Raw genomic sequence first — 26,825 nt, forward strand, 5'->3', positions numbered from 1 at the left:
TCACCCATCTCTTTACCCTTACCAAGCTGATGCTCTACAGCATGATGCTGGAAACACCCAAGTGGCATCAGGCCTCCTAACTGCTTGAAGCCAGGTCCATCACTGCTGCACCGCAGTCAGTGCAGGCAGGAGGCTGAGAACAGACAGTGATGGGGGAAGCACACTCTCTACAGGACAGATTTATTGAAACAATCGTGACCTAGCAAAGAAAATCAACTGTTGGCTTTAATTGTTGCATATATCTTCATTTCTAGGACTAGGAAAATTTCAACTGATAAATATACATTTCATCAGAATGCCTTTGGCTGAAATACACCACGAGCACATTCTTCAAAGTTACAACAAAAGTCTTAGAAATGTTAAAAAGGGATTTCCCTTTACTAAAATAAGGAGTGCACCCCCACCCCAACAAGGCGCTAGGACTGACAGACAGGAACTCTTGGCTGTGCAAAGCAGAGCGTTGATTACAGTAACAGAAAGGAGTCGGGAGAGGAGTGGGGAGACTGCATAGCACTCAGTAAGAGGTACGAGAGGTGGCTTCGGCAGAGTCAGGTCAGCATGTCCCAGAGGCAGCAGCAGCAGAGCGCGGTCCAGCACGCCGTCAGGCAGGCGCTCTCGCCTGAATCGTCCCTTCGCCGCTCCTCCACGACGTACACTGCAGGGACAAGAGAGCTCGGTCAGTCAGGGGCCTGTCGGCTCCCCGGCATTTCTGGTGGCTCGCCCACGCCTGCCCGAGGCCGAAGGGGCAGTTACACATCCCCCAAGGACTGCAGCAGGGAGCTGATCCTCGAAGGGTGCCTCCACTGATGCGCAGGTGAGTGCATGCAGGGCACGTGCGGAGCTCCCATGAGGGTCTGACAGAGCCTCCAGCCGTGGTTTCATCCCAACGGCAGCAGCAACCCACAGAGCCCCACTCAAGATAACGACGGGGTGATTGCTTACCATACACCATCGGGGGCAGAACAGGCTTAACTTAAGGAAAAGTCATTTAATTTATCATCAGTTAAAATAAACGTGGGTAGTGAGACAGACAAACATTAACACAACACCTGTCCTCCCTTCCTCTCCCAGCCTCAATGTCACCCATGTCCCCGGCCACTGGTGGGTACAGGAGGACTGGGAGGCGGAGGCTGCGGTCAGCACACAGCAGTTTCTCTCTTTCACTCCCTTCTCCTTGCACTTTCCTGCCACCTCCCTGATTTCTTTCACTCTGTAAGGCTTTGGTGCTGGGTGTGCTGTCCCTCTGCCTGGGTAGTTCTGGCTTTTCTCCCTTCATCACCTTCATGGCCCTTGGTTGGCCTCTCTCCAGTAGCTCCATGTCCCTCTTGTCCTGGGGAGCCCAGAACTGGACCCAGCACTCCAGGAGTGGCCTCACCAGTGCTGAGCAGAAGGGAAGGATCACCTCCCTCGACCTGCAGCCAACACTTGGCCTTAATGCAGCCCAGGACACTTTGCTCTTTGCAGCAAGGACACATTGCTGACTCGTGTTCAACTTGGTGTCCACCAGGACTCCCAGGGCCTCTTCTGCCAGGCTGCTCTCCGGCTGGGTGCCCCCAGCACGTCCTGGTGCCTGGGGTTGTTCACCGATGCTCTTACAGAAGCCCTTCTCATTGTCTTGGACATCCCTGGCCGTGACTGAATTCTGTGAGGGCTTCAGCTTACCTAACTTCAACCCTGGACGCTCACACAATCTCTCTGAATCCGAGGATGACGACAAGTTGTAATGAAGCAGACTGAGGTTGGTCTGATTAGCCAGAATTTGCACATTGCTGTGAAGGGCTGCACTGACGCCCCATTTCACAGCTTGCCCTGCGGTTTTTCCACTGTGAGACACGCACTTTATTGGCTATGTCCCTGTGAATGCACAGATCTGTAGGGATCAGAGCGCATGCTGTGCAGCTGGTTTATAGCCTATAAAACCTGCTCCATGGATGTCAGGTATGTAAAAAACTGGTCTTCAACTTGGCAGCCCCCAGCAAGCACCAAAGCTCATCAGCCTCCTTCAAGAGGATGTTTGAAAGGCTCAAATCTCTCTGCTCTGGGATGCTTAAAGCTGCTGCTGGATGTCACCACCAGTCTCCGGTGATGGAGAGGACCAAGTGGCATCTGCTTATGGTGTTAGGGAAGAGCAAACTGTGCTCCACTGGGGGCTCAGGTCCACCACTTCTTGGAGTCCTAGCACAGGAAGGACTGAGTAGCTGGACAACATCACATCACTGACACCAAGCATGGCCCATGGACATGCTGCTGCAGTTGCCATCAGGGGTGTAAGCATGGTGGTATCAGACGAGCTGCTCCAGGAGGAGCCGGTCCCCAGAAAAGGAGGGAAAACCAGAGGAGAAATGCCAGCATCCCAGCAGGCTCCTGCCAGGATTTCCTGGGGACAGAATGAGCTGGGAAGTCTGTCCCTGGAGGCTGCAGCAGATTGCTTGTCTGCTATCCGGACACCCAGAGGTGTTGGGAGCTCGCTGTGTACCCTCTATCCTACCTTTAGGATCTTGAACTCCACTGCCTCATGGTCACTGCATCCAAGAATCTCATAATGAGATCCTGAGCTGGAAGACAGCTATGCAGATCATTGAGCCCAAGGCTGCCTTTGATCTCCAGATACCCAACAAGTTCTTTGTTGAGCATGAGATGGAACAGAGCTCCTCTTGCTGGCTCCTCTGTCACTTGGAGGAGTCTGTGTTCAGCAGTGATCTCCAGAAACCTCCTGCAGTGCTTATGCCCTGCCGTGTTGTCCTTCTAGCAGATGCCAGGATGGTTTACGTCCCCGTGAGGACCAGGGCTTGCAAGTGTGACACTACTGCTACCTGTCAATAGAGGGCCCCATGAGCCTGGTTTATGTGGTCAGGTGGCCTGGAGCAAACACCCACTATCCTGTCACCTATCCCCATCTTCCCTTTAACCCTACACCATAAACACTCAGTTGGCTCTTAGTGATTTCAGCTTGCTTTTAGTTTTCACTACCCTCATCTGTTACTTTAGTTTGCTGAGTCTGGTTTGCCCATGTCTGCAAATGGTGCGCGATCTCCCTGTCCTTATCCCAACCCATGAGTTTTTTTTCCTCCCCATCATATTTTGTCCTTTTGAGGGAGGCTGAGGGAGTGGTGAGGTGGGATGGAGCTGTCCAGAGTTGAATCGCTGCATCCCAACAAGATCACAGCCCTGCAACTGCACGTGCACGTCCAACTCATCTTGCTTCTTCCCCATGCCCCATGCTCCAGTGTACATGCACGTAAGAGAGAAACACTGAAAAACGCCTGTCCCAAAAGCTCCAGGATTGGAACAGAATGATTTGAAGAAGCACAGGTCGGTTCCTTGCTGCTGGCTCACTTTCATGCACAAGAAAAATTACAGTTTCAGCACAACGAAGGTAACAAGAACCTTCCTGCTGTCAGGTCTGCCCAGGCTGCAGGGAGGAGAGGCTGGACAGACACCCAGGGCAGAGTTTTTAGGGAGATGCCAGCTTCTGTAACTAGAAGTACATTTGCTATTTGTCTGCTTGCTGTTTGTTTAGGCTGGCAGCAGCTGCTCCCCGACAGTCAGGCACGTGGCTGCCTCCTCCCCTAGGAAGTCAGGGCAGTGATGAGTCCTTACTCCACCGCTGTCCCTCTCACATGCCAGGGCACCACCAGGTGCTGAGTGGCTTCGATGAGCTTTGTTCACCTTGCACGCTGACTGGGCACTCTTCTTCTGGCTCTGCCTGCTCAGCATCCACAGCACAGCCAGATTTTACCAAGCTAGAAGATGGCAGCCCTTAGATACCTTACCTGCCGTGGGGTTGATTACACCTCTCAGTGCTGGTGGACCCGGTGACCCCACGGACAGAACTCATTGAAGCTCTACGCCTTGAGGGCTAACCAGAGGATCCCAGCAGGTTGCTGGGTTTTGCCACGCGTACCAGCTGCATGAAACACAGGAGGGACCGTGGCTCATGGCTGATGCCTTGCAGCCAGGTGGGACTGGATGGCAGAGATCTTCCTGTACCTATGCGTGGCATATGCCCTTGGTGTGGATGTGGCTCTGCCAGCAGTACCTCATACACGAGTCCAGTGTGTCTCTGCCAGCCTCCAAAGCCAGTTCAGGGCAGATGAACAGTTTCCTTTTGGTTCCTCCTCTCTGAGCTTGGCTATCACATCTGAAACTGCAGCACAAGTTGAAGGCGAGCACATGACCTTCCTTGGAGCTTTCTTGGGTCCATTTGTTATGGTCTACGTGAGAAACAGAAGAGCCTGACCCAGGCAGATAGCTGTTGCTTCGAGGAGCTGAACGTGTGGTGTTGACAAGAGGTTTGGGCAGGAGAAGGCTCCTGTTGTCAGCCTGGTTCTCCTGGCCTGGATCCCCGGCCTCAGGGAGCCTCCCTCCTGCCAGCTGGAGTAACAAAGAGGAGGCAACTCCTGCAGTGCAGGCACAGCCCAGTTCCAGAGGAACCCCAGGTGTCTCCAGCACAGCACCGCTGCCCATTCTGCTCTTCTCTCCCAGGCTTCCCAACTCCCTGCCAGGCACACACCTCCCGTCCCTCGGTGTGAGGCAGGAGGAAACCAGGAGCCACCAGGAGCCGCACACAGACCAGGGCAGTGCTCCCCTGGCAGAGAAGGAGAACCCCACTGTGCTGGCAGGGAAGGCATAACCAGGTGAATGACTTTCAAGCCCAGCATCCCAGCCTCCTCCAGGGATCCTCTTCCACGGCTTTGAAAGGCTGGACCACAGCCTCATCCCACCCAAAGGCGGGTAACGCATCCCAAAGCAGACAGGACCTGTCAGGCCCTTCCCTTCCACCTGCCTGCAGCCAGCTGGCAGCCACAAACTTGCACTCAGATGTGAGTTTGGAAGACCTTCACGCTTCCAGATGTGAAGCCCTGTATCCCTGTACACCCTTGTGCAGTGCAAGCTGTAACCCAGGGGCCAAGCAGGCTCCCGGAGCAGCAGAGCACGGCAGCACGGCTCAGCTGTGGGAAATGGAGAAGCCGTGCGCTGCTTTGCAGAAGAGGTGGTGGCTGAACAGAGCTGCCCGTGCAGCCTTACCTTTCCGGCAGTGCTGGGAGAAGCTGCACAGCCAGGCACTGATCTCAGCTCCTGCCTTTCTGCCTGGCCTAACCCCAAGCTGAGCTGCGAGGAGGAGCGAGCCCTTGCCCCACACAATGCCCCTGCACAGACCCGGCCACGCGGCTTCGTTCTGCAGGAAGGAGGGCAGCGGGCAGGGCTGCACAGAACAAATCCAGCTTGCACGGACTGAAGGAGGCAGTTGTGTTTCAGGCCGGGAAAAGCCTTCGGGCTTCTTTTCCTGGCAAATCCAGGAGGCCTGAACAAGCAGCTAACTCTCTGGTGCCTTTGTTTCCTCTGAGAAGGGTTCTGTGACAATGAATGAAGACCAAACACTTATCAATTGACCCAAGAGCCCTGTATAAAAAGAGGCTGTGTTTTTTCCAGCGGTGCACACTGCCTGCTGAAGGGCACACGTGAAGGGCAACAGCTCCTCGCTGTTAAGGGGAACCCCCCCATCACCTCCTGCCCACAGTCAGATGGGAAAGGATGCCCAGCAGCTCCTGCCATCCCTCAGGGCAAGCAGGTGAGGGCGTTTTCTCCATGGCTGCTTCTGAAGTAGTCAATGTGCTTGTAGCAGCACTGGTTTCTAACTGGCTGCTAGGTGCAGTCTAAGCTGTCCTATTGCAGAGCCATGGACATCGGGGTTGCTGCTGACAGCACTGCCACACCCCAAATGCAGGACCACAGTGCCCGAAGACATCCAGGTTTGTGCAGTAAAGGGTCTGGGAGAACATGCAGGGTAGTCCTGGGATTCCTGGTGATATGGAGGCTGGCTCTGTCCTCTGAAAACAACAGCAAGAACCTAAACTTGCTACAGAGCAAAGTCCTCACAGCTTCAGCCTGAGCAAGACCCAGGAGAACTCCGGCACCCTCCTGTGCCCCAGAAGTTCTTCTGCAGCGTGTGACGCTCCCAAATCCGGTCGGTGGACACTGGGAGGTTACATTGCTTCAATGGCATTGCCTCACATCTCCTCAGCTGGCTGCTGGAAGACAAGCAGCTGAGAACCTGATCTTTGCTGCAGCAGTGGGAGGATTCCCAGCTTCTCACGCCCAGATACAGCACCGTCCACTTGGGGGAGCAGGGAAGTGGCCCTCCACCTCTTCCAGCTGCCTGTGGTCCCAGCGCAGGGGCTGATGCTGCTTTCCTGGTTTAAAGATGCTGATTTCAGCCTCCAGAGCTGCTGCCTGAAGTTAGGGGTCGCTTAGTCCGTACACGTTTGCTAACTGCCCAAGAAGAAAGCAGGAAGAGCAGGTAACACGGTTTGGGAATGAAGAAAGCTCTGTCTTCAGGCACAGCCAAAGCACCGTGCTGGGAGGAGCTCCCAGACTGCCTGCCGTGGTGGGGTAGCTCAGCAACAAGCTACCAGAGAGCAATGGTAGAGAGCATGCAAAAGGCACGAGCTGTCAAATGATAACGCTAACACTCATGCAACGCCCTTGCAGGACTAATAAGTCTTCCATTCTACCACACAAACCAATAAAGGGTTTTGTGGGTTTGCTGATATCTCAAAGATCAGTAAAATCAAGTTTAGCTACATGATCTGCTGGAAGACCACGCTGTATAACCACCCACACCTTAAAGCAGAGCTGAAGCACGATGCCCTGTGCAATTTCTGGTAACCTGTCTATGACTGCAGGCGTACAAGAAGAGTTTGCCTAAAGTATTTATGATTAATCCATTAAATTTTTTAAACTACAGCTAAGCGATCAGGACATCCTGACAAAGCATTTCTGAAGTACGCATCAAGTACTGTTATGAAACGCTCGCTGAAATGCTCAGTCTCAGCAGGGCAGCTCTGCTCTGCCACCACCAGCTCACAGGGACCGGCTCCAAACACTGCTTCAGACAAAGCAGGAACCTGGCTGGAGAGGAAATAACTACCAACAACAACCAGCGAAGGTTTTCAGACTTTGACAGCACCAGGGCAACATCCTAAATAGAAACGACCTCCTCTCCTTTATACTTTGGATTTAATGATCACTTTGAAGATTCATCAGTACTTCAGAAAGCGTGGAGACAATTCATCAGACATGCATGCCAGAGAAACTTTAACTACAGCTATACAGAATTAATGCTGAAAAGCTTCTCTCATCAGCCCGTTGGGTATGCAGCTTACACAGGAGAGGGTAGGAGCAGACCAGGTGAGGGCTGGGTGACCATTCACTTGCAGCTATCAAAGTGCACGGAGTGAAAAACAGTTCGAAGGAAGGCTAAATAAACAGCTGAGCTCTCATTAAGCTAGAAACATCCTACAGCAATTGTTTTATTTTGGACACTAAGAGCTGAACATCAGCCTCAAAGCAATAATAGAAACCCAGTGACCAACCCAAGGAAGCCAAGGGGTGTCTTACAGCACCCTTACTCCCTCTTTCTAGTCTATGCATTAGTGCTGCTTCAAAAGCAGAAGATCCTCTGTAAACAGGGTTAAGACGTAGCATAATAAACCCCTAAGCGCCTTACCCAGACCACTGAAAATCAGTAAGTTTAGCTGAGCATGTTTGTGATGTAAGCCAACATCGCCCCAGCTCGCTTTATCCAGCAGTTTCCCAGTACTCCTCCTTCCGTCTTCCATTAACAGGGATCAGGCTGCCTGCTGCAATAACTTTGACATATTTTTGTTGTTGTTGTCAATCAAGGAAACGGCTGTTTTTATATGCTTTATATCAGAAACATGAATGGCTCCTTTAAACAGAAGCCAGCTCGCTGTGGCACACCTTACTGGGGACTTCACTACCTCCTTTGTGCCTCTTTTTTTGTCCAAGGTCAAAAACTCCTCTGATTTCCCATGACGTGCCAAAGTCTCTCCTGCTACAAGCAGAAACCCGTTAGCACTCCGGGACTGGTGATCCGATGGAGAACAGAAATACGGGTGATTATTCTCAGAGGCATTCAAGCTGGTTTTGTTTTTAACAGGCTCACATTTTGCCACTTCCATTGCTTTTTTCTAAAATAGGATGGAACAAGATATAAGCTCAGCAGACCCACCCATCTTCTAATCTTCTAATCAACTTCAAAGACCGCAGCTCACAATGAATCATGCTTGCTGTGAATATGGCAGCACTCCCTGTAACCACACAGTCTGCACGACCCAGTGCAAGTAACTCCCACCTTGTTTTTAAAACAAACACTACAACACTTTGTTATTTCACACACATTCCGCTTTATCTTAAGCACACATATTTTGGTTCTGTTCACACCTCATTGAGCTAGTGGGTGGCATCCCTGCCTACGGAGGGGGGTTGGAACCAGATGATCTTTGAGGTCCCTTCCACCCGTGCTGTTCTGTGTTTCTGTGGCACGTTAATCATTAGCTCTACGAGCGAAAGGCATGAGCATTACTTTTCACACGGTTTGGTATAAACTAAAACCATGACCTTAGACTTAGCCCGGTGCTTTAGTGGGTCTGCAAGGCTTGTACAGTGACAGAGGCTTTGCTACCACAACGAGACCGTGCTTTCCCAGGGCCCTCGCACAGACAGCATTGCTCCGTTCAGGTGTTGACTGCCTTACACACAGAACCCCTCAAAAAACAGGGAGCATCAGCAGCCCAGAGCCCTCAAGAGGCCTTTGAGCCCCTCCAGAAAATTTGCTGCATGCCAGTGGGGCTCTGGCCTTTGTCCAGCTATTTCAGGGATGACATCCACGTCGACAGCAAAACCTCACTTCAAGCAAGCCATGAACGTGGCCACCTGGGGATCCTGCTCAGCTGGGGCACTGCCAGCTGATCCTTCCTGCCTAAAGAAAGTCAGCAGAGGGGTGTTAGCAGCACTCAAGGGATGCAGAGGTGATAGGGACCACAAATGCAGTGTTTCTGAGGCATGCTTTGGGTGGTGCACTGCAGGTACACAGACCCAGCACCACAAAAGGAAGGGTGACCCAATTAGACCTCCCTAGACCGCAGCATACCCAGGAGTACATCCGTGCTAGCAGCAAGCACGGAAAAAAAGGGGCTGCAGTACTGGGGAACATGTACTTCAGCTAAAACTTCCACATCAGCTGCCAACAGGGCTCTTCTCCACACCGCACCTCCTTCCATGGCCACAAGACCTCCTGGGCAGAGCTAGGGCACAGATGCACCTCGCAGCTCCCTTGGCAAGAAAATCTTCCTTCTTTCTGCAGACGCATCTTAGCAGCTTCATACCTGTAAAATTATGTTCCCCAGTCCTCTAGCTCTGTCCTGACCAGAGGTTTTCGCAGGACAAATATTCTACCTATACTGTATTCAAATTTCAGGAAAAGCCTTAGCGGACTCATAAAACAGGTACCTGTCAGAGCCAGGTGGAAATACAACAGTGAACTCCCAAGCAAAAAAAAACCTACGAAGTTGCAGAACATTCAGTTTGATGAACCCCAGCTATAAACATGAACAGCTCTACTCCCAGAGCTACCCGAGCCAAAAATCAAGCATTGTGCAAGACAACAGGCAGTGAGCACGTCCCCTACACCACCCCAGCAGAAGGCACTGCCTGCAGTTGCCCACAGCAGCATCACCGACCAGTGGCTGCACAACCTCATCCGCCAGGCTGGTGAGGAACCTTTCGGATCCCACAAATCCAAGCAGCCCTTGTGGTCACCCTGGAGAGCTGTTTCAGTTTTCAGGGAGCTGAAGAGGCAACACATTTCAGGGAAGTGACCGCAGAGGCACGCCAAGCAAGCACTTTCAGTGCTGCATTGGCTGCAGTTAGCACAGTGGTGAAGTTTCTTTCTTGCAGACTGCATGTGCAGAGCACAGGGTGCATCCAGCCACAAGCCCTGCAGAAGGTTTTCTTGCAGCTGAGCTCCGGGATGGGAAAGAGGAGAGCTTCCTCACCTGAACACACAGGGATCACGTGGAGTTGTCATTCAGAGACTGAGACAACACGGGAAGCCTGTGGAAATGACACTAACCAGCATTTATGGAGTGCAGATGTGCTCAGGAAGAGCTCAATATCTCTGAGGAGAAGGGCTACAGGCACTTCTTAGGAGGAAAGCACACCTTATGTAGCAGGTACTTGGACTCTTCTGGGGTAAAGCAGGTACCAACCGGACCTCTGAAGCACCAGGGACCCTGGCACACGGGTTAGAAGGCATTCAGGAGACGGTGTCACATGAGAAGCCAGCTTCCCCCCAGTTCAAGGGTACAGAAGTTCAGGGCTTCAGATCCTTCAGTTTTCTTCCACACTGCAACAGACGCTGATGCAGGGACATCTCCCAGACCTACAGAACTTGAGAACTTCCTCTAACATTTGTTTTCCCAAGAAAATCCTAATTTAGTCATAAAGCAAGGGTCAATTTTCCACCGAGTCAACTGCAAAAACAAGAACAGCACACTCCTCAGCTTCAGCCAGGCTTTTAAGTGAAAATCATCCTTCGTTCCACATTTGAACATGTCCTGGCTCGGAGGATTTTATGCAGCACAAACTTGGTCTTACAAGGTTTTTAAAAGAGTGTTTTGGGTGACAGACAGGAGGAAAAAGTCCAGTTTTAAAGCAAACTGAACATGTCACAATGAACAGTTGCTCAAGGTGACAAGAATGCCCCTGAGCAGTCCCTTCAGGGCTGGAGCACCGTGGGCTGTGCAGCTCCTTGCCCTACACCACCTGCTGCACGCCCAGGGTAGGTGCTGAGCTAACAGAGGCTGCCCAGACTGGCAGCCTGTTTCAATCGAGTCAGCTATGGGCCAGACTCTCCAGGGTTCAGCCAGTTTTTATGAAGCATGTTTTCAGAAAAAGGACCTGAATTTGGAAATCCCTTTCTTTGCATTGCATTTTTCTCAGATTACCTTCTTAGGATTGAAAAGCAGGTAAGAACACCTCGAACATCAGCGCCAGGACAGTGTTGTCTGCCAGCAAGCAGCCCTTGCTGTTTGTGGGGCCAGCAGGCATGAGCCAGGGACAGAAAGAGGCATTACACAGCAGGTCTGGGGCAAAGAGAACACCGGGTTAAACAAGCACTGCATCACGAGAAGCAGGTAAGGGAACACCTGCCAACTTAGCTGTGGTGCCTGACAGCTTCTTGCCAGGATCCCGTCTGTCTGGAGTTGCAGGTCCAGAAGGTACAGGAACAGATAAACTCAATGCCATGGTAGGCTGCGAGGAAAGGTTCAACAGAGAAAGAGAAAGCCTGAGGGAATTGCTATGTGTTGCCTTCCAAGTAAACTACTGTAGAAGGCTGAACTCAGTTTGAGAAACAAAGGGGGAAATCACTGAAAGGCACCTAGAAGTCTAACAAGAGCGATCACAATCCCCTCCTCTCCACAGCGAGCGCCACAAAGAGGAAAAATCCACGCCTCTAGCAGGAGGCAGCGTCTCTGTAGCAGGGTGACCTGTTTATTCTTGCAGCTGGCCAAACATTCGGAGGCTGGCGTCATCACCGTGACTACTGCTCTTATCACAGCAAGCTGTGCTGCCAGTGGTCAACTTGCAGAACTCAGATTTCCACCCCTGCACGCAGTAGGTCAAATGCAATGCCGAGCTGTTTGCCATCAGCTGGAACGGCTGCTGACAGAGCCTGGTTCCCTTTAGCACAGAATCACACAGCCTTATCTATTATGTTATGTATCAGTGGGAAAAAAAAAAAAAAGATCAAAGCTGTGCAAACTGCTAACAAATAGTTTTTTTGAAATTACATATGAAGAATGTCACTCGTACTTTGGCCCACTCCACTTCTCACAGTGCGTTATCAATAGCAGCGTTACATTTCACCTCTATTTTATGGTGACAAGGAAGTACCTGATGACCAGTCAGCAGGTATTTTAGTTTCCTTATGCCAGGACACATTGCATTAATTCTATAACAAAAAATACTGGTGGGGAAGGAAGATATTTTCTGGATATTTTAGGGAATTTCTCCTAAGCACGCATTCTGCTGCTCAAGAAGGCCTGGCTCCTTACATCGAGCTCCATGCGGACACAATTGTCCTGCTGCTGCATCCCTCCCAGCTTTGTTCTGGTGCAGGTGAGGTCTCTTTAGCTAATGAAAGCACTTAGAGATGTCAAAGGGTAAATCTCCTATACTCCAGGAGCTCATACTTGCAGACAGACATGACAGCAGCCCTCAGATTTTACACCAAGAAAGACGCAGACAGAAATCAACACAAGTCAGCTTAGAGAGCCAGGAAGCTGGATCAGATGAGGGATAACATCCCTCAAGCTCAACATATAAGTTATCGGCTCTAAAGGTAAAAGTCAAGTTGTCTACTTCTTATGAACAGAGTCAGTTATGAGCCCTTGAAAGCTGCAAGGGCACAAGGCTTACCTTGGCAGCTCATCAGCTTCTCAGGAGCATGGGTGGAAAACCAGCGCTAAGCATAAGCTGTTCCCTGTTGTATCTCAGGTACAGATTTTTTATTTTATTTTCTAAATACTGAGAGTGAGTTGTATGAGTTTTCTTCTTCAAGCACCAGTTGGAGATGCTAGGTACATCACTGTTCCAGACACACCACAGACTGATTAAAAAGAATATTGCCACCATGGAAATGATACTTTACATCAGATTTTGGTTGCATGTATATGACAGATTTAGAGCCAAAGTGCCTCAGCAGCAATTATTTCCATCTGTGGATCCACTGGGAATGCACAATTGATTGCTTCCACACATTAGCACATCAAATATAATTCACAACAGAAGAGACCACCCCTGCAGTTTGCCTACACAGTAAAGTAACTAGGCATAAATCCTAACACAGACCAAATTTCCTAGTTTTCAGTGTGGACACACATTTGTTCGGAAGTACCAATGTAATTCCTTGGAATAGCTTAATTCGTAAGATTAAGCAAGCACCTGGAAGAGCAAAACATACCCTCAAAGGAAAGCAACCATGCAGTAGCTCTTCCCAGATAACTTGTGTTTGGAAACACATGGACTGATGAGCCACATTAAGTCATGCCAGACTAGCTAGCTAGATACCAACATCTTCATTAAATTTAGATGACAATTTTTGACGTTAGAAGTTCAGCCACAGAAACAGACATACAGCATTAGCATAATAGATTTTTAAAATTATTTTTTAAAGGGATATCAGTTACATATTAGACACTCCTGTAGGTGATCATTAAACCAAGCCTCATCAAAAGCTATCTCAGAAAATTTCTGTTCAGGCGTCCACAGAACAAAGATCGGGTTTCTGCATGATGGACTGGCCAAAGGTGCAAAAATAGATGCTTAATGGAAGGAGAATCGAGAAGAGGAAAAACTTTTGCAGAAAAACAGAATTATAGACTTGACTTCATTCTGCAAACATTAATAAATATCCTCTCACATAACCAAACACCACATTCCACTGAGAAATGTAACCCTTCATTTAAATTTTTACTGTTTTATGGAACACATGAAAAGATATGCTACTGAGAGTTACAAGCATGACTTAAGCAATAATTGATACTTCATCTGTTATCACTTCACAAGAAGCAGAGACCAAGCAATGTGCAACACTGTGATAAGCCGTTTGATCACGTTGGACATTTTGAAGAGCACCTCCAAAAGCACTGCTATAGCCCTGTAGTACTTGTGACTCGGACTCTAGCATTTTGTTTTCTTGCATGTTTTGGGGAAACAGAGTGCTGAAGAGTGCACACATGGCCCAAGTGCTGGAAATACCTGGCTTCTGGTTGCAGCTAAAATGCCGATTAAAAAAAAAAAAAAAAAAGATATAAACTGTAAGGAATTAAGTTTGTGGGTTTTTTGTTTGTTTTTCCTCCTAAGTGGTTAAAAATAGGCACCTGAAACTGGAAAGCTCTGATGAAGCTTCTTTCTCAAGTGTGTTAAACCTTAAAGAACTTTTTCCAAAAGAATTTCTTAAGGCAGGTTTACTTCTTCAGAAGTACCAAACTTAGCAGCTCCTTTTATTTTCACAATTCCACTAGTAAATTATTCTGTTCACATATGATTTGAACTGAGTTTGTCAGCAGAATACAATATAGAGGGTTCCTTAACTCACAGAAGTTGTGTGCAAATACCTATCAATGCACTAGGCATAAACCTCCCCGCCCCCAATGACTCTCGTACCATCTGGTTTGAAAGTTTCATCCTTGCTCCTGACATCTTATCTATGATTTGATTTTGCTTCTTAACACAGCAAAACGTTTCTAGTGACTATAGCAGACTTCTGTTATTGCAAAGCCTGCCTTTTTGAAATACAGATATCAACTCTGGAATATAAAATGACTTGTGCTCCTTCCTTCTTCCTTATAATATGTGGCATTAACACAGTGCAGATGAGAGACATAGCAGCATCTGCACATCTACTGAGCATTATAATAAATAACTCTCTGAATATAAAATCCATGCAGTACTGACCTTCCAGCTGTTTCTATTTGATGTCAGTCACAAGTCACCAGTAAGGCTTTAATGGAGGATAGCCACCATATTCCTTCACAGCTTGTTGTTATTAATAAAGCCTTTTAATTGCAACTTCGTTGGATCTCTATGTGGGACACCCTGTTTGAGCAGGCTCGTTGTGGTTTAACCCTGGCAGGCCACTGAGCACCACACAGCCACTGAGGCACTCTCCCCCTGTATCTCACGGACTGAGACATAGGCAGCTTACTGGGTAAAGCAAAAGCTGCACACACAAGAAAAGCAAAACAAGGAATTAATTCTCTACTTCCCATCAGCAGGTAAGCATTTAGCCACTACCAGGCAAACAGGGCTTGTCTTCCCAAGAAACTGTTACACGTGGTAAGTGCCAGCACCCCAAATGTTTTCCCCACCCTTCTTCTTTCTCCCTGGCTTTTATTGTTCAACACGATGCCACACGGTATGTGACATCCCCTTGGCCAGTTGGGGTCAGCTGTCCTGGATCTGTCCCCTCCCAGCTTCTTGTGTACCCCCAGCCTCCTTGCTGGCAGGGCACGACAAGAAGCTGCAAAGTCCTTGGCTCTGTGTAAGCACTACTCTGCAACAACTAGAACATCGGTGTGTTATCAACACTGTTTTCATCATAAACCATAAACACAGCAGCATATGAGCTTCCACAAATAAAATTAACTCTATCCCAGGTAAAACCATGGCACAGGGGTTGGAAGGGATGACTGTCAGAGGCCTCTGCCAACCTCAGCCGTTCCGTGATCACGTTTACTTGTGAGAGCAATGCAAGTCACTGACTCCCAGGTTGAGTTCAGAGCCCACGTGGCTACAGGAAGCCAATTCAGAAGCGTGACTTACCGGAAGATTATTGGTTTGTGGGGTGAAGGAGCTGTTTCTGCAGAAGAAGAGTTGTGTTAGCTTCAGTTTGACGCAAAACCCTGCCTTTTGCAGCACAAGCCTGGTCAGTGAAAGACATCTGTCCCCTCCAATCTCCCAGCCTGTTCTCCATCTGGTCGCAGGTTTGTGAGTGGAAGAGAAACCTGATCTGAGCACAAGGGTGTTCAGTGCAGTTTCCTGATCAAGTCTGACACGGGATCCTTTCAGCATCCAAAGCAGCAGATCTGGCTCAATGTCAGACTGTCCAAAGGCGCAGGACCTCTTCCTTCAGCCTCTGCTAGGGCATCCCTTTTTATGGCTACAGCAGCAAACTGACACTCGCACCAAGTAAAGGAAGTGTTCTACATAGGAGACTGGGAATTTTTCTCCCTGAGAATACATGCCTATTAGCCACTTCAGAACAATGTGCATTTCTCAATAAAAACTCTGGTTACACGTTGAGTACATGTGGTAGCAGCAGTAGGAAGCATCTCTGTGCTGCCGCCTCCTCTTTCTGAAAGGCTGACCCTTGAGGTTTTCCCCTTTTACAGAGGAAGCTGAGCACACAGCTTGTGTGTACTTCTGTTACCATCACTGAAAACAGTTGTTCACTTCTCATATTTGGGTTCTCTGGCCATACCCACACCAGAAGTTCCCTGACATCTCACATCAGTTAAAATCCCCAGAGATACTTTTATGTACACTGGCTTTAGCTGTTGAATCCAAACCCACCATTTCAACCAAGGATACTGGAAGAACAAGTTCTTGAAAAAAATCCTTCCACAGATCAGCCTGTCCAGCCACGTGTGTCAACTTTCCTTTGGATTCACTACAGTGAATAGTTCCTACCAGGAACTGTCTCAAGTTCCAGTTTCCCATAACACGAGGGCCTTGAACCTATCTTCATCACGGTGCACTGCTGAGTCAGAGTAACACAAAGTGGTAAAACAGAGGGGCTGAGAAGGCAGTTATCTCAAAAAATGCAGCAAAATCATATGGACCCCAATCCTGAGAAGGCTTTACCTACTAGCACATGTCCCAGAAGCTTAGGATGGTATACGGAGAATGACTTCAATAAGCAACAGCTAAGGACAGCTTCACAGAGCAAAGGAATTAGTATAATTATCACAGAATTGTAGGGGTTGGAAGGGACCTCAAGAGGTCATCGGGTCCACCTGCCCTGCCCAAGCAGGTTCCCTGGAGCAGGCTGCCCAGGTAGGTGTCAAGACAGGCCTTGAATATCTCCAGAGAAGGAGACTCCACAACCTCCCTGAAAGGAGGTTACTGTTACAGGGAGGTTATCATCACTGAGGAAGCTCAAAATAAGGCACTGGAGTTGGTACGGCAGCAAGAGTACCCATGCTGATGGGGAGTACACACTCCACAGTGCATAAGCAGAGATTTTAAAACCAAAGCCAATGAAACACTGAGGAGAATAAACTTGGTCTCTAGCTATACGTCCTCACCAGCAAAACAGAGTTAATAAACAACACACTAAACACTTCTCTTCTCAGTGTGGAAAAGGCAGGGACCAGACCCAACCTTGCCAGAATCCCAGAGTTGTTGAGGTGGGAAGGGACTTCTGGACAGCTAGCACAGGCTGCCCAGGACCATGTTCTTCTGAATAGGACCATGTTCTTCTGAATAGGACCATGTTCTTCTGAATAGGACCATGTTCTTCTGAATAGGACCATGTTCTTCTTCTGGCTCCATCTTCTTCGCACCCTGCCTTCAGGTATTTATAGGCATTGATAAGATCCTGCCCGAGCCGTCTCTTCTTCAGGCTCAGCAGTCCCCGCCCTGCAGTGTGCCCCACAAGAGCACCCTCACACAGTAAAAGCTTCAGGAGAACACACACAAGCTCAGGAATTATTCCAACTGCTACTACAACATCACTTGGACAGCTATTCATGGGCTCAAGAAAATTGATGCAGATTAACTGAGTAAGAACCACACGTTTGAGTTTTAACTGTTTCAGCTATGCAGCTTTCAGATAAGCTTTTATCAGTCACGAGACAGGCAGAACGAGAGCTGTGGGAAATCTAAAGCCAGCAACAAGCGTGTGTAACAACCTCAGCATACGGATTCCTTTCAGAGATCAGCATCAAGGACCTTCAGCAGTACCTCTGAAGGGCCAGAGAACTATCAGAGGCATGAAACTGCAAAATCAGGCAGGAAAACACACTATAATCAGAACACCTACCTCAAACAGGCCTCCACCTCCCCCAGCTCTGTTAACGCCAGAACCTGATAACCACATTACTTCAAGGTCAACGTGCACTCACGCATTTGTAAGACCCAAAAGGTTACGATTGCTTTGCGCCACTGCTGCTCGACGTACCTGTGTTTTTAGGCCCCTCTGCGTACACTGGTCCTGGAGGTGGAGGTGCATTTTGCCATCCATACTGCGGATAACCCTGATAACCCGGCTGACCTGGCTGATACGGCCCTGGGGGTCCGGGAGGATAGCCAGGGTAGGGGCCAGGAGGACCACCTGGTTGTTGTACGTAGGGTGGGTAAGGGGCAGTCGGTCCCGGGCCGGAGTAGGGTGGAGGATTTTCGTAGTTCATTTTGGATGCGGAATCTGTCCTGCAGAAGAACAAACACAAACAAGAGTTGGTTTGTTTTCAACTTGCTTCATCCACAAGCTTATAAATCCCATTTCAGACTGCTTTCCAGGGGGCTGGAATTTGACACAACCAGACCTGAAAGTGCCTTGACAAGCAGCGAGGATATTTTTAACTCCATCCCAGGGCAGAGCCTGAGCAGAAGTGACTTCTTTTAAGTGACAGGTTTAGCACAGGAGAGCAAGGAGAGCAACTTGCTCATTTCCAATCATGCACTCGCTACTCACTGTAAGACATTTAACAGTCTTGCTACTGCAAAGAAAATGATTTCTGCTTCTACTCATGACTAAATTGCTTTTAAGTGAGCTTTAAAGGTGATTACTTCCTTTTTCTGTCAATATTAAAGAGGGAAAACATGCATAAAAGCAGCCTATCCAAGACACATACTTGATAGCCTTAATGACAGAAGGAGCGAACACACATCCTCAGCTGAAGTGTGCTTTGTTCTGGAGTAGAACAACGTTACACTTCGGCTAATTGCTACAAGCATCTAGACCCTCACTTTGGAGCAAAGCTGTGTAGGAATAATTTCCTGATGAAACTGTAACTCAGCACATCAGCTATTCTTCCAGTAATACGTAACTGAACCATTAAGCAGCCAAAAGCAATCAGAACCTTGGGCTCAGTCTCATTTAAAAAAAAATAAAATATATAAATATTAAAGACACTTCAGGTTTTATGACCTCGAAGTCTCCATCCAATGCATTACTCATGCAACAGCCATCAGAAGACAGGACTGTCACCACAGTGATGCAACTTTAATTCACCTCCAAGCAGCGTGACTGAGCAAGACATTCCTTACACTGGGTTTCTGAAGCTTCTCTCTGTCTGAGAAACAGAAACATCCCTAACACCACGCGGCCAGGAGCCGTCCTGTTTTAAGCAGCTGCACCCTGCTATTTTCTTCCACCAAAATACGGTGGAGAAGGGTCACCATTTCCCTGTGGCACATACCTCTTTCCCCATACCAGGACGTTTGGGAGAAATACCAGGAGCATGACTTGCCTTTGGTAAGGCTCAGAGCTGCTGTTACAGAGGAGAGGCTGATGGGCAGCCAGCAGGACCCACTTCAGACGGTGGATGGCCCAGCACAGCTGGGACAGATTTTCCTCAACACTCAATATTCTGCAGCAGTTCTTGGAGGCGTGCAGATTTTGAGGCCAGAGGAGACCATGAGCACATCCAGCCTGAGCTCTGGCATGACCCAGGCTAAAGAATTTCACCTTTGTAACCCTATAGCGAGCCCAAAGCAGTCACCCTCCAGGCAGAAGCCATCCGAGTCAGGACTTGAGGCTATGTTTAGCTGCTGCAGTCCCTGGCTGCACACCGACCTGAATGTTGTTTGTTTGCAGCTCGCCGTTTCATCACCTCAGAAGGAGCTGCCTGTCCTTCCCCAGGGAGGCTGCAGAGGCTCTCTGCTTATTTACCAGCCACTCCTGCCTGCATGCTGCTCACCCTGTGGGTACCATGCTGTGTCCTCCTCACGCAGCCCTGTCCTCTTCATGCTGTGCAAGCCAGGCTGTTCCAGTTAATTGTTCGTGCACTGCTGTTACCTTTCCAATAGGCATTTTTTAATGCCTTTTAGAAGAGTTTTAACTGTTTTACCAGAGCCAGTGATTAGAGGATTTTTTTTTTTCCCACTGCCAGGCCAGCCAGACCACTTCACTGTCATTTTAAAGTGATCAAGCACAGCAGAAGTCCAGCTTCAGGCTTGTTAACCCTCATGGTGCACTGCAGCACCTCCACCAAGTCAGCAGCAGGGAAACTCACCCTTCAAAGAGCTGGCAGAGCAGGCAGCAAGCCCTTCAACTTACCCAGATGCACCAGAGCAGAGAACAGGGACCTGATGGATCACTAACGTTCACCTAACCCAGAAACTCAGCCCAAAATACTGGCCAGACACAAGTTCCTGGGGAAGAACAAGTGAATGCATGTGACTACATACATGTACTGCCTTCAGTACTGAAGCAGGGAACCTGTCCATTACCCCAGAGCTGCCTGGATTCCTCACGAGCACCCGTCTTGTACCCCAAAAGACTTTTGGAGAGCTGGCTCAAGTGCCAGACCACGCAGGCCACACACAAACACCTCTGTGAAAGATGTTGGTTGGGCATCACCTGTACAAGGCTGTGCCTGGTAACGCTTACACTCCACCCAAAGGATATGGTAAAGCAAGAGCCTGGCTAAAACAGGCAGCCGTGGTGAATGAATAAAGAAAGCTGCACGTCAGCAGCTCTGCCAAAGAGCTTAAGAAACTGGAGAGGAGTCTGGCAATAGCCTGTGTAAAAAGGGAACGGTGGCATCATAGACAAGGAACACTGGTAAAAACAGCTTTGTGTGAGCCACGGCAAAATTCGGTTTTCAAAGATGGGCAGGAAGGGAATGGAGCTTCTGCCTCTTAATGCAGAGGGACTGGCAAGAAAACCAGACACAGTCTACCAGAACCAGCCAGACACTTGCACAGAGATGTCAGATCATCACAACAGAACAGAAAAACAGAGAAGAATGAGATTAAGAAGAGTATAGCTTTCCAGGGCAAAAGTTAATTTTCCCCTTAAAAAAAAGAGCAGTAAGTACCACAACCGAGAATAGGTCAAAAGTGAAAGAGAGCGTCCAACAAGACCAGTTTCAGCAGCACCTGTATTGGAGATTTTTGTGATGAATGAGAAGATTAAAACTCCTGAGAAATTCATGAAGGCATTCAGCAAGCCTAGGAGGTGGTTGTGGAACACTCCAGAGGTCCTAAGCACAGCTTCCACCCACTCTCTGAGCTGTAAAGGTCAGCCATCCTGCAATGGGCTTTGTCCCAAGGAACATTTCCTGGAACATGTTTGCCTTGTCCCCATTTCCAGGATCAATTACTGCCATGCATACACTCTTCTCTAGCTGCTCTTTTTGAACAGCATGACAACATTTATGTCTTCCCAACCCTCATCAACTCATGCATTATTTTACATGCTTACCAGCCTTATTTACAAACCAAGGTATGTGTTTGCAAAGCAGGGCCTTAACTCACTAAATAGATACTTTTCAGAGACATACCTGAGCTCCTAGTCAAGGGCATCATCAGGCTTTACTGTGGGTTCTTACCCTGTCCTAATTCCACAGGAGCTGTAACCCACACTTACTCCTACAAGCTTGCATCACGCGGCATGCTTGTGGCTTTCCCAACAAGCACCCTGTAGACAAAGCTCTTTAGAAAACCACCACGCCCTGTATTTTGCTGGATAACAGAAAATTGATTAGTCTTCTGATGCTCTTCAGACACACGCTGCTATTCCCTCTCCCCTCACCAAAACTGAGTGATTTTGCTAAGAAATAAGCATGTTAATACACTGTTACAGTTCCAGAAGATATCTGAACTTTTGCTCCACGCTGCTGAGCAAACATCTTTCCTCTACCCTAACAGAAGGGCAGAGGTAGACAAGGGACCCACAGGGATCATCGAGTCCAGCTCCTGGGGACTTGTGAGATTCTTCCCCACATCTCTGGAGACGGCCTTTGTTTCACCAGTCCTGGAAAAGTCTCCTTGTGCACAAGCTGCCACCTCTTCACCCCTTTCCAGAGATCACCATGTAATGGGACTCCAGCAGTGACCCTCTCCCCTCGGGAGATTCGACTCCTGCTGCTCCCTCCCATTCTGTTTCTGAGTGGGTTTATGAATCCAGTAAGATCCAGCGATGAATCCAACGAGAATTACCTTTATCCCAGCTGTGTTTAGGAATCAACGGGAAGGATTTTTCCCTAAACTGGTACTCTGTGGTAGCCTCATTTAGGTATCTGGCTGCTGTTCCACGTCACAAGAGCAGCCCTGCAGCACAGCACAAGACCAAGAACACGCAGGACTTCTGGTCTGAAGGTAACACAATGCAGGAAAACAAGCGAGAACAAAGAGAAAACGGGAAAGTGCAATGGAAGGAAAGCTCTTCTGTTAGCTTGAGGGGTTCTCGAGTAAAAAGCTTTCACACTCTACCAAAGAGACCTGGCTTTACTCTCTTCCCTCCCCCAAAAAGGCCACTTAAAGACTGGCCCTCACATCCCTCTTATGAGGTCAGTGCAATTCCAGCTTTTTAAACTGACTCAAGACCAGCAGGAATTTATGTCTGCTGGCAGCGACAACACCTTGTTACCTCTGCAAAAACTGAAAACACTACACACATAAGAACCACTTGCATTTTTATACCATAGGTGCTCACAGCTGCTAACCCACCTGCAAAGAAATCCCTGTCCTTATGGGCTGCTGAAAGGCTGAACCTTCAAACTCGGTCTCCTATGAAAATGGATCAATTAAGTAAAAAGCTGGATGGGGGGGGGGCTGGCCATGACGACCTAATCTAGGTATTGAAACAGAGCAAAAAGCCTCCCATTGCATAGGGAACAGCACAAAAAACAGCTCTCTGAAAACAAGTGAGAGATTTACCAAATCTGAGAAATATGTATAATGAAAACTGAAGATAACCCTCCCTCCCCCAAAGGATATCAGCGTTTTTAAAAAGCTTTAGCAATGAAAGCTTGCTTTTCTGACAGCAGAGCAAGCAGCACACTTCATACACTATTCAGGTCAGGAGAAATCACGTTGTGCACGACGTTGGATACTGATTCGGCTGGCTGTGGTACGGTTCCAGTCAGGGAACGCAGCGAGAGGCACAGGCTCTGAGCAGGGCAGCTGAGTGCCCTGATGTAACCCACCCCGCTGACGCCTGCAGCGCTAGGAAGTCGTTTTCCAATGCAGAGTTCTAATGGAAAGTACATCAACGAGCAACAAGCCAGCTCCTGGCAACGAGCCTAGAATTTAAATTGTATTTCGTATGAACAGTATCCACATGAAAGCAGTACAAGGGGCTCTCAAATGGCACTGGTTCTGTGTTTCCCCCTTATCAGCTTCCTTCCAAGCTCCACGCAGCGATTGCATAAAAGGTGCATTAAGAATAAGCTGTAAGAGATTCCTTCTTGCTTGGTTGACTTCCAGGAAGAACCTCCTCTCGAGGTTCCCTACCCACTGCAGCAGGCGGCATTATCAGCCTGGAGTAGTGACTTCACAGCAGAACTGCACTCACCCGCTAAATAAAAAGCTGCTCAAAACCATTTTGCTCCCCAAAATGCAGGTCTAAGCAGGAGTGCAAAGCACTGCGCTGTGCCATCCAAAGAAAAATCAACAACACTTCTGTTTCAACCAATTTCCTTAAAAGGTCTCTGGGGATAGGGAGCACTCTGTGGTGGATTTCCTCACCTTTATTCAAGTGGTTGACAGAACTTCCCTAAACAAAATACTCAGCAGCTGTTCTGAATGGTAGAAGTCACCAGAGCAGGCACCTCTGCTGACCGAACCCGTGTAGGTTTGGATGAAGAGGTGATCAACCTCCAAAAGCTCCCGAGCTGGGTCCTACCTCATCCATGATCCCGCAAGCCCACAGAGGCCTCAAGTCTGCCCTGCTGACATACAAGGCTGACCCTCATGCCCCTCCAAACTGAAACTTCAACCCATCCCATTGCCCTGTCCCATTATCTGTCACACCCCCTTGACAAAGCCAGCATGGCACGTATGTTTCCAGATGTTTTGTTTCAAAAATATGGGGTTTGATCAGCTTTTAAGGGCCTACAGACACACGGACAGCATTAAACTCTTTGTAGAGCTTCATAGTTTTAAGATTTATCTTTGATGCTCTGCCTCACTCTTCAAAAATAGTCCTCCCAACTTGCTCCCTAATTTTTCTGATTGCAACATGCTGTCAACTGCATACCTACATGTTATGCACAGCAGCAAACTGAGAGAGCTGCTCGTGTAGTTCCTACAATAAAAATGCTAGTGGAAAAAGAGATCAAATCCACTGCACCATTACTGTTATCACATGAACTGCACAAACTTACAGGACACGGTTTCAAAATTTTCAAACATCTGATTAAAAGTTTTAAAAGCACATGATTTAACCGCACAGACTAACTGTGCTGATGGGAAGTTTCACAACACAGATCCTCCAGTGTGAAGAGCCAAAGCACTTGGTGCTCACTCGTCAGCTGATACTGCACCATGCTGTGGTAAAGAAAAAGAAAAGCCCTTTCGATGGAACATATTCGAGATACAAGCATTAACACCCTGGTTTCAGGTTTTGAAAGTTTTTTTTTTTTTGTGTACAGTGTGCTTGTTCAAATCTTTTTGTAACATGCCTCATTAGAGATGGTTCCAGAAATACGCAAACATATATTTTGCTCTTAAAGGGATGTATTAAGACATTTTTAAGGCACAACAAATACCAAAACCAAAAATCCGTGAAACCATCTGATCGTCAAGTTAAACTAGACTCTGCAAATAGTAGTTAAAGAGGCTTTGTTGGTCCAACTGAAAAGAGAATGAGAAACAAAGAGCCTGACTGGCAAGGAGATTAATAAGCACCCAAGACAGATAATACATTCATATGTGTTGTTCAGATGGTGCTCTGGCAGCATCCCAGTAATGGAACAGCAGCAGCCTTTCACGATTGCCTCCCTGACTCTGATAAACTGGTGGATTTGATGGAAGATACTACCCAGACTGCATGATATTTCCCACTTCTCAAACGTGCATTGAAAACACATGGAAGGGCAGCAGACAGCTTTGAAGACACAGCAAAGTCAGCATGTGCAGACAGAAATACATGCATTGCCTGCATCTCAGATCTTCTTACTCAAAAAAAAAGGGATTTTTGTCACAGGGTGGAGAATGGAATGAGATAAACATTTTTCCCTCTGCTTTCTCACTTGTGCTTTTCCTCCTTTTCCACATCATACATGCTGCTGTAACACTGTTCTTTACATAGCTTATAGGGGATATACAAGAATCCTCTCTCATGACTACTTGGGGCAAAAGCAAGTACCTCTGATACAACATTTTGTCAAGAAAGCCTTTGCCTAACTGTATCATAGGTTGAAAAGAAGCTGTAAAGTGTCCAGGGCACTGTTGTCAGACCAAATGATGCCTTAACAATGCATTATGACAAGAAACAGAAAGAAACAGTGTTTTTTGACGACTGATATAAGGGATGCAATTGGGCAGATCTACATCGCAAAGCTGGTGCATGCCCAGTGCACCCTGCAGTCCCAGCTTGCAGCCAGGCAGGCACTGAAGCATAATGCAGCTTCCAGCGTCCTCCCTGTGGGAGCAGTGGCAGCAGCAGGAACATGCTGGCAGCCACACCGCAACCAGGAAGCATCCCCCGAGGTATCAGGGCGTGTACCTGCTCTGGAAACGTGGAGGAAGGCGACCTCTTGATGTGCTGGGTGAGAGCCTTGGATGCCTTGTGGGAAGCGGCTGCGGGCGGCAGGATGCCAGACCTGCAGTAATGAGCCTGTCTGAATGACTCAGGCTTCTCGCTACCTTCCTCAGTTCCCAAAAATGACAGAGTACCATTCTCTACAACTTGAGCCACAGGGTTTCGGGTCAGGAACAGGAAGTTGCGAGGCAAAGCAGAGAACTGACTGAGTGAAGATATCGGTATCAAAGGTGGGCATTCGAGCTCTGCTCAAGCCTGCCACTCCCGCTAGAAGCTTTCACGATCCCTTGTTATTGAGCCTGCAGCCAGGTCACAGGGAACAAGTACCTGAAGCAGTGCAGACCTGTTTGCTGAAGGAGTTACACAAGGGTGCTCTGCCCTGCTACAAAACACAAAGTAACACATTAATCTGCGGAGGCACAGAATTATCCCTGAAAACAAGCAGCTCCTCTGTTTATTGTACACAAAGCCCTCCAGGTAGCTCTCCATCACCCCAGGGCACTGCCAAAAGTAGAACACCTATGCTCACGTTTACAGGAATGCCTGTTTAGAGCAGTAAAACACTGCCAGTCCTCAGTGCCTGGCCCACACGGCGAGGTGCTGAGGGCTGGGGCTGGCACAAGGCAGCAAGCCTCCACATCCCTCTCCCTCGACCTGAGGCAGAAGCAGCCCAGGGCAGCCCCTACCCATCAGATGTCACCTGCTTACAGGACATTCCTCCTCAGCCAGGGCACCCACCAGCATCTGCTGGTGAGCAGCTCGGTTCTTGAAGCCTTCGGGGCGCGTTAAATTGGTGTTTTAACGACGACGGCCTTCACCGAGCACTAGAGAGGCAAACTCCAGCAGCGCTGTGGAAGTTTCTGTTCACTAAAAATACACCGCTGCGTGCAGGGCAGCTGGTTACCAAACACGTTAATCCCTGACCACCCTCAGAACGCGCTGCAAGATGCCCACCAAAACGCTGCAAATTTCAGCATTTTCTGCTGCCTCCTCGCTCCGTGCGATATAGTTGTAGGGTTCTGACTACCAAAAAACTTTCTCGGACGAGCAGAGGAGGCCTTTTTTTATTAAAGCAACCGGTGGACGTGGGGATAAGGCGCCTATTTTCCACGCTGGGTGCCTTATTGCTGAATTCACCACACCACGCACTTCATTTTAACCCCCCCCGAGCCCACCCGGCTGTGGCAGGAGAGTCGGGGGGGGACCGGTGAGCAGAAAGCCCCCCTCCCTGCCACCACACGCCCTCACCCCCCCCCCCGGGGCCCTTCCCTGGGCCTCTACCGGCCAAGGGGGGGCCCTGCCCGTCCTCCGTGCCCCGGCCAAGCCGCCCTCAGAGCCCCGCAGCCCCCACACAGCGCCCGGGCTCCCCCCTCGCTGCCCGCCCGCCCCCCTCCCGGCCGTACCTGAGGCGCTGCCCGGCACCTGCTGCGCGCCCCGCGGCGGGCGGTGACGTCAGCAGCGCGAGCCCAGCCCCCGCCCCTCCCCTCCCCGAGCCGGGCGCTGATGGCGGAGGGGCGGGGGCGCGAGCTCCTCCCCTTGAGGGGCGGGACCTGGGGGGGAGCGCTGAGGCGCTGAGGTGATGGTGGGGGGGGGGGGAGGTTCGGAGCCTCCTGGGTGGTGGATTGGTGTGCGGAATGGGGAAAAACCTATCGTAATAAAACAAAAATAATCCTCTGGGCGGGGTTACGCCACGCTGGATGGTTTTGTGCGAAGGAGCAGGCAGCGAGGGGCCGTGGGCAGG

At 49.1% G+C, this 26,825-nt stretch overlaps 1 protein-coding gene and 1 long non-coding RNA gene across 2 annotated transcripts; both read right to left on the reverse strand.

The window, feature by feature from the left end:
- Nucleotides 1-166: 166 nt before the first annotated feature.
- CYSTM1 (cysteine rich transmembrane module containing 1) lies at nt 167-26,601 on the reverse strand. The gene is made up of 3 exons (XM_084535864.1): nt 26,488-26,601; nt 17,552-17,799; nt 167-655 (listed from the first exon to the last, which is right to left on the reverse strand). The coding sequence occupies exons 2-3, from the start codon at nt 17,778-17,780 to the stop codon at nt 549-551; spliced, it is 336 nt and encodes a 111-aa protein (XP_084391990.1). The 5' UTR covers nt 17,781-17,799; nt 26,488-26,601; the 3' UTR covers nt 167-548.
- LOC311444602 lies at nt 9,922-15,185 on the reverse strand. Its single transcript, XR_014697978.1, has 3 exons — nt 11,021-15,185; nt 10,812-10,949; nt 9,922-10,337 (listed from the first exon to the last, which is right to left on the reverse strand). It is a non-coding gene; the product is annotated as an uncharacterized lncRNA (long non-coding RNA).
- Nucleotides 26,602-26,825: the final 224 nt, after the last annotated feature.

This window comes from Aythya ferina (genome assembly GCF_964211825.1).
Source record: "Aythya ferina genome assembly, chromosome: 14".
Taxonomy (NCBI): domain Eukaryota; kingdom Metazoa; phylum Chordata; class Aves; order Anseriformes; family Anatidae; genus Aythya; species Aythya ferina.

Excerpts from the sequence above, each read along its gene's own strand:
- CYSTM1 (XM_084535864.1), bottom strand. The coding sequence starts at position 17,780 with ATGAACTACGAAAATCCTCCACCCTACTCCGGCCCGGGACCGACTGCC. Across the intron at positions 656-17,551 it reads AGAGGGGCCTAAAAACACAG|TGTACGTCGTGGAGGAGCGG; the intron begins GTACGTCGAGCA and ends TTGTCCCTGCAG.